At 31.5% G+C, this 8,291-nt stretch overlaps 2 protein-coding genes across 2 annotated transcripts; both read left to right on the forward strand.

The window, feature by feature from the left end:
* Positions 1-478: 478 nt before the first annotated feature.
* LOC132735508 (uncharacterized) lies at positions 479-1,777 on the forward strand (the record flags this gene model as incomplete). Its single annotated transcript, XM_060722463.1, is given in 3 exon segments — positions 479-511; positions 812-1,420; positions 1,639-1,777. Coding segments are annotated over 2 exon segments (308 nt in total), but the record flags the coding sequence as incomplete, so codon positions are not given.
* Positions 1,225-5,852, forward strand: LOC132735506 (uncharacterized). The gene is made up of 5 exons (XM_060722462.1): positions 1,225-1,234; positions 1,639-1,845; positions 2,562-2,942; positions 3,229-3,311; positions 3,982-5,852. Exons 1-5 carry the CDS (start codon positions 1,225-1,227, stop codon positions 4,573-4,575), a joined length of 1,275 nt encoding a protein of 424 aa, XP_060578445.1. The 3' UTR covers positions 4,576-5,852.
* Positions 5,853-8,291: the final 2,439 nt, after the last annotated feature.

Genomic DNA, 8,291 nt, shown 5'->3' on the forward strand with positions numbered 1-8,291 from the left:
GGGCATAGCAAATTTATCTAGGTTTTTATGAATGAAAGATGTTTAGTTCGCAACTACCTTCTAGAAGTTCAATGTAAAATTATGTTTAGTGAAAAGTGTTTTGCGTCTGTAACATTGATATGAGCCTCCTCTGGTCAAATTATTAATTAACACAAAAGAAACAGTTCTTTTATCAAATCAACGCTAAATAAAAAAATACTGCTAACCTGTTATTGGTTATAATAACTAGAATTTCCAGAGCAAGTGTATATTGTCAATTAACAAAGCCAAACTTAAAGGGTTCCGTTAACCGTACAAAAATCACGTGAATTTAAATCACAAGCCATGCATTTTCATTTGATGTCTGTTTAACTCTTGTTTGTTTTTTTTGTTTGTTGGTTGTTGTTGTTTTTTAATGTCAATGAAATTGAGTATAAATAGACAAAAATAAGAATTAGAATTATCGTTCAACTGACTTTTCCTTCTGATATTTTTTCAGCAAATGTTCCTGAAGACTGTGAAAAGGAACTTGGTAAGCAGTTCTGTATTTTCAATGCATTTAAAGACATTATTCCCATTGATAATTTCTTTTCATGAATTCTGCTAAGACGATTGACAAAATACATAAATATAGAACATTTATGTTTTTAGACACTATGAATTTAATTTACAGCTTCATAGCTTCATTGTTCTTTGGAGAGGCCTTCTGAATTAAAAAATGTCAATATTATAAAGTTTGATAATAAAGTAATAAAGATTGCTAAACATAGGTAAATTGAATGATATGGATAAGATACCTTGATGCAACATTTAAAACTTTTTTTAAATTCAGGTCAGTGTACTAAGTTTATTTATGACGTTACTCGTTTACGTGCCTTGAAAAGTTCTGGATGTACAAAGTTTTGCCAGTGTGAGCATGCATCCACTGAGACGGACGGCTCTGTGACGTATAAGTGGGCCGAACATACGTGTGCACCTGGACTTTTGTTCGATGAGGAAATTAAAGTCTGTAATTGGCCAGGCAATGTGCAATGCAACGGTATATTTCTGTTTTGTATAGATTTTTGCTTAACAATGGGAATGGAATTTCAAAACTTAATTGTATAATTATCACGTCTCCAACATATCCAGGAATTATCACACAATAAAACACTATTCACATAAATATTTGGTTCACCTTTCTCGTGTCAAACAAGAATATATACAGAAAAAACAATCTCAACGTGTTCATTGACGTCAGTATAGATGATAACCGGTGAAATTCTTGACATGTTTCGCCCTCACTTCGTGTAAATTTCTGTAAATTTATTGTAAGCGACTGTATGAATTATCGAATCAATTGTATAGATGCTGCACAATAAAGAATATGCATGCTACTAAGATTCATCGTCCTTGTTTTATTTTTCAGCAAATGATGTTGACGACTGCGAAAAAGAACATGGTAATACTATTTGTAATCAAAATGTAATGATGATAATATTTTTATTAAATAAAACATTTGTATGAAATATGAGTGTTTTTAAAATAACCTTCACATAAATGAAAATAATTTAACATATACAACTAAAGAAATTGATTATCTGATTATTGCTAAAAAAACGAAATAGAACTCTGTAATAAAATACAGTTGTTAGAACAAAGTTAAAATTCTGTTTCCAGGCGAATGTACAGCATTTGTTTATGAAGATGTCCGATTACGTCCATTAAAAAGTTCCGGGTGTACAAAATTTTGCCAGTGTGAGCATGCATCCACTGAAGCGGATGGTTCTGTGACGTATAAATGGGCGGAGCACACGTGTCCACCTGGACTTTTGTTTGATGTTGAAACGTTAGTTTGCAACTGGCCTCAAAATGTTCAGTGTGACGGTACATTGCTTAATTTTCATTACAATATTATGCATTCAATGTATCTTCATGTAATAAGTTATTCAATACATCTCCGCACACGTTAAAGCAGCACGCCTCCAGATTCATGTTAATTTTCATGAACATTTTGAAAATGTGTTTAAAAGTGTTAATTAGTGAAATAACCAAAAGGAAGCAGTTTACACATTATCAATGGCACTTACAACCCACGTAAAATACTAAAAAGTGGACAAAATATGCAAAAATATCCCTTACCGCGTTTGTAACGCAGTAGAAATATAGTCATAAATATTGAAAAATCAGTCATTAATCGCACATAACGAGTACATTATTACTTGAATCTTGGATGTTTTTACTTTTCCTAAAATCTTAGTACATTTTTCTAAAGTTTGATTTTATTGAATCGATCGATTTCGATCATCTGGAGGCATGCAGCTTTAACAAACTTAAAGTTTGCTTAATTTTATCAAATAGATCCTTTAAGTGGTATAAAAGTAGTATCGTTAATCTTTATAATATGTGTATTTCAGTTCACTTATTATCAAAGTTTTCTTAAACTGGTATGTTATGTCATGGGAGGGGATGTTAAACAAACTGGCATTAAAGATGCTTTGGCAAAATGAAGTTAGTAAAGATCATTTACATCTATGTGTTTCATTTCAAAGAAAATACAATTCTTTTAAGAACAAATAAAGGATTCATGTCTGCTTTTACAGGAAATGGCGATAATGGTGATACCGATAATGGTGATACCGATAATGGTGGTACCGATAATGGCGGAACCGATAATGGTGGAACCGATAATGGTGGTACTGATAATGGTGGTACGGATAATGGCGGAACCGATAATGGTGGAACCGATAATGGAGGTACTGATAATGGTGGTACCGATAATGGTGAAACCGATAATGGCGGGACAGATAATGGTGGTACAGATAATGGTGGTACTGATAATGGTGGTACTGATAATGGTGGTTCTGATAATGGCGGAACCGATAATGGTGGAACCGATAATGGTGGTACCGATAATGGCGGATCTAATGGTGACAATGGCAACAATGGCGATGGCGGTAACGGCGGCAATAATGGTGATACTGGTACTTGTCTTTTTAATAATAGCAGAATTAACTGCAAAGAATATTGATGTATATTGTATTAAAAAGATTTCAAAAACTTAGGGCTAACAGATCTAAAAGGTTTAGGAGATTTGTAGTACCAAATAGTAAACGATAATGATCATTTATCAACTAGTTCTGAATACCTCTATCTTTACACGATATCAGATGTTAATGTACCTTGTACATATTGAAATTGTGTAAGAAATGACAGAAAATTACTAAGACATTTCATTTGATGACGAATATTATATATTGTTCATTACAGATTTTGAATGTTTCAAATGCTATAAAAGTGACTCCAATAAAGAGTGTAACAAAAACAAGGAATTTTGTGAATCGGATAAAGAGGTATGAAATGATTTGCAAAATTGTTAATGTTGTTAATACAAAATTTAAATAAACCAAATAAACATGCTACATACATGTCGGAGGGATTTATAATAAAAGTTGAACAGTTTTTATCAGCCAACATATAGTTAATGGACCACAGCCAGAGGGTGAAGTCTGCACAATGTTTGAAGCTTACTGGGAGGTCACCTGAGGCTATAATGTTTTGAAGTTCGTACCGTATTTTACAAGAAAAGTGGAAAAAAGTTCTACATGGGAATATGAAACTTGTACCATAACTCCATATTTTTTTTCTAAAAGTAAAGAATACTGGTAATGTTTTTTATCCGCTATCGCTATCAAGGGCATGCATCTGGACGGCTTCATATTATCTCTGTATATTTTAGGTTTTTGAAAATACAAAAACATAAAATTCGAACAGTTTTTATTTCAATTTCACCGATATCTTGAGCTTGCACCAGAAAGATGATTAAAATTGTTCCAGAATGCATTTATAATAATTCATAACAAGTTATTCTACTAGCAGCATATAACAAAAATTATCAAGGGGTATTCCATTTTGATTCTAAGGTAATTCGTTATGTATAGAGTTTTCATCATAACATATAAAATATTTTCGGTGTATTAAACCTGAAAACGTTAATGATATGTCTCAAATATTATTTTGCAGACATGTCAAACACGTATAGAATGGAAAGGTGACACATATGAAGTATCAAAAGGCTGTGTAAATAGCGATAGTAGCAGCTCAGAGGATGACTCAGGAACAAGCTCAAAAGAAACTTCGTCAAAAAATTCAAGCGATGAATCGTCTGACGATTCAAAAGAGAAATCGTCAAAGAGTTCAAAGGAGGGTTCATCGAAGAGTTCAAAGGAGGGGTCATCGAAGAGTTCAAAGGAGGGTTCATCGAAGAGTTCAAAGGAGGGGTCATCGAAGAGTTTAAAGGAGGGGTCATCGAAGAGTTCAAAGGAGGGGTCATCGAAGAGTTCAAAGGAGGGGTCATCCAAGAGTTCAAAGGAAAAGTCATCGAAGAGTTCGAAGGAAAAGTCATCCAAAAGTTCAAAGGAAGACTCATCAAAGAGTTCAAAAGAAAAATCAACGAAGAGCTCAAAAGAGAAATCTTCGAAAAGTTCCAAGGAGAGGTCAAGACGAAGCAACAGTGACCTCTCAGGATGCAAGAAGAATGGGAAGAAGACCACGTGTAAATATGAATGCACAAGTAGTTTGTGCAATGAATTCCTCCCACCATTGTACATTGAGTAACCAGAAAAAAGCACATATCAGTCTGTCAAAATACAATGTTATTTTAAAAACCAAGCTGCAATGTAGTTTTAAAGTTAACAATATTTGTCTTCTTGTTTTTTTATCTTTTCTTTGGAATATTGTATCTCCTTACTTTTATACTAAAACTGTTGATTACATCTCATTTACTTCAAATAACTTGTATTACACATAATCAGCTATGAGAAAAGTGAACTTAAGTACAATTCAAAAATAAATTATCTTTAGGAAATCTGTAAAAATTCATAAAGATTAAGAAATATTTGTACGTATATACTTTATTTTAATAAGATTTCATACAGTCATAAAAGACCTTATACTTTTCTGATATTCGTTTTCAATGACATGATAATTTAAATTGTGATGAAAATTTGATAGTGGTTATTTCAGTCCAACCAAAGGACGTAGTGTATTCAGGGTGGCGAATCAAAGAGACTTCACATATAAAATTTAGTAAAACACAAGGAAATTATTCTGTATGCAGAGAATGCTTTTTTATTTGACGAAAATCCATTTTTAAGTAAAACATATTTTCGTAACATACATTCACTAATCGGAGCTTATATTAGAATTAATTTTCCGCAGTGTATTTTATCAAAGTGCGCAAAAGTACCACCTTGATATATGCTGTAAACTTTTACTGTTTAATGTTATATTAAGATGCGCTTCAGTTAAAAGAAAATAATACAATCAAAGAGCCACATTTCGTTTATTTCGATTTCGAACTAAATGTGTCCGAACCTTTGATTCAACGACACATTTTCTATCATCCTAAATGTTGATGAAAACATTAGAAAAGAAATTTTAATAATTTTTGTTCATTTTAAATTAAAACAGTGTGCTTTTCAATCAAGCAATCAATCTCCATTAAATAATCGGCATAAATATGCCTTTGCCATTTACAATAATAAAGTATATTTTAAAAAGTATGATCATCACAAAATAAAGTACATACGATCATAATTTAACAAGATAAAGTTTCTAAATAGCCGGTAATTGTAGAGCAAAATGAACAATTGTGTAGAAATGACATGATACTGTATACATTTCTTTTTTTCCATGTTATGATTATTAAAATAAAAATGTGTGTGTATTTTATAAACAAATGTCTTGTTTCCTTGTTTCATCATAATTATCTAATTTGCATTTTTCTTAAAAAAATCATTTTTGGGGAACAAAGAAAGATTATAATTATGTTTTCCATCTTTCAAACTTAAATGATCTAAAAGTAAGATAAAATAAAAACGATGTTCAAATAATTTTTTTAAAATATTTGAAATAACTCTACACTACACTTCACTATCTGTGTTGCTTTTATCTAAATCAAAGACTTTCAAACCCTACATTTATTAAATGTTACGGAATAAATCAGAAGGCAGTAATGTATTAACATTATGGCCACTTGACTTTTGATTTGTTACAAATATCAACTTAAATAAAAAAGTTTTTATTAGACAAGAACATACTCCTAAATATTTACAAAGTCTTTATTGGCCTTTTTAACTTCCAGTCTTTATAGCAAAGAGCTTATATATAGATTTCCTTTTGTTTATTTAGTTAAAGAACTTTATCTTTAAGTTAAATAGAAAACTGTGATTAAGAAACGAAGTTTGCAATTTTTAAAGAAAAATATCATGGTACCTTTACACTCTTAGTGAATATTTTTGCTAAGTAAATATATTTAATTTATTAGATTAATTAAGTTCTAATTTATTGTTTACCAGCATTTATATATCAATTGGATTAATAGAGAATCTTATCTCATTTGGTTAGAAAGATAATAGTGTCATCTTAACCTGATGATGAATAGTTCAGCTGGAAACGAGCAATTAATTTCGACTCTTTAGACTCTATTTGACCTGGTTTTGATTGCAAAATGTTCAGCCTTAATAAAAATTTTTTTTTAACAGATGAGTATCATGTATGTGTAGGAACACCAATAAAGAGTATTAGCCCGTGGAGTGTTAGATAAGCCCATGTGTGATAACATTTTTCAGCACCGCTTTTTTTAAGAATATTTATGGATTTTCTATCCGGTTAGTGAGAATCACCATCGTTAAATCACCCATTTGTTATACATACACTGATGAGTCTTCATCCTTCGGTCGGGAGGCCATTAAACATAGCACTACGCTATCAAGTGCAAACCAGGACATGTCATCTTCAGGTCATGAAAGAGTTGCTTTGAAAATTAAAAGGTACAAATCTGTCTCTAAGTAGTATCAGTTTTTTTAATTCGGTTTACTTCTAATAATGCTCTGTTTTAGCTTAAGACTCTCAACACCCTCGTCGAACGTTTATCTACGTAGAACCATTCCTCTTAGCATTACCAAAGTGAATAAAAGCTTCCTCTTGTTTTTGCTTTTCAAGTTTCAAAAATATTCTGAATGTACCATCTGCATCAACCATTGAGAAAAGAGAGGATCTTATAATATATTATGCCCCATCAAAATGGGATATGATACATTTGGCTTGTCTGTCCGATCTGCTTTCACACTGTCCCTCTGTCGTACTGTCACGTTGTTCCTCCGTACAGACAACTGTGATGGGTGGGGCTGTTATACTAGTGTTATCATTTTTAATGTCCTATGTACCTGTTATAAGGTTATCATTAATACCTTACCGTTTTTCATAGGCTGATTACAAAGGTCTTATTTTCAGAAAATACATACGAGAATTACATAGCGAGTAAACAATACAAATAGGGGAACAGTTCTGTTATACTTGCATGACTACCCTCTTAAATCTTAAAACTGCCATTAAGCATACATTAATGTAATACACGCTTACATCTGCCCTTCCACTTTTTTGTTTTCACTTAAAGCATTTCTGTAATCAGTGAAATGTATTGATATTTCAAAGCTTCAGTATACAAAAAAAACTACTTTTTCTCTCTTTTTCTCTTAAATAAGATAACTGTGTTAAGTTACATAAAGAAGGGCTCAGTGGTTGTCTCCCTTAGGATATCATCAGTTTGACAATAAGATTAATTGTGTTCTACGGAAGATGTACGTATATAGTAGACAATTATTTGTGTTCTATGGAAGATATACGTATATAGTAGACAATTATTTGTGTTCTACGGAAGATATACGTATATAGTAGACAATTATTTGTGTTATACGGAAGAAATTCGTATTTAGAAGGAGAAAAAAATGACAAATGACAAAATGAAAAAAGAAAACAAAGCAAAACAAAAATGTTGAGCATAAATGCACTAGTGAGTATCGTTCCAAATGTAATGACAGATTATCAAAAAGCTATACGGTTAGAACTAGATAAGTTCACATTACAAGTATATGTTGTTTCTACTAATAGACGATAATAGACGATATTATTATTTGTATTGGAATTTCATTTTATATGACTGTAAGTTTTTACAGCTGTGCGTCAAAAGTGCGTGGGTTTTTTTGTCAGTTAGTTATAAAAAAAATAAAACAATTCACAGTGTATCATTTAAATCATCTTTTTTCAATGAGTGAGTTTTTGATCGGTATTAAAATATATTCAGGTTTTCATAGGTGCCTCTAAAAAACGCCTTCGTCTGTGCATAGAATGTGCGCAAAGGGATCTTGCAAACTAGTCGATATTTACTAAATTATTAAAAGTTTAGGACATTTAAAGCAGATTTACTTACGAACAAGCGTTTTATGTAGTGAATGCTCACTTATAAACACAAACCAATTCAGTGTTATTTT

The sequence above is a fragment of the Ruditapes philippinarum genome, unplaced genomic scaffold, assembly GCF_026571515.1.
Source record: "Ruditapes philippinarum isolate M1 unplaced genomic scaffold, ASM2657151v2 ctg4906_1_1_1_1, whole genome shotgun sequence".
NCBI lineage: Eukaryota > Metazoa > Mollusca > Bivalvia > Venerida > Veneridae > Ruditapes > Ruditapes philippinarum.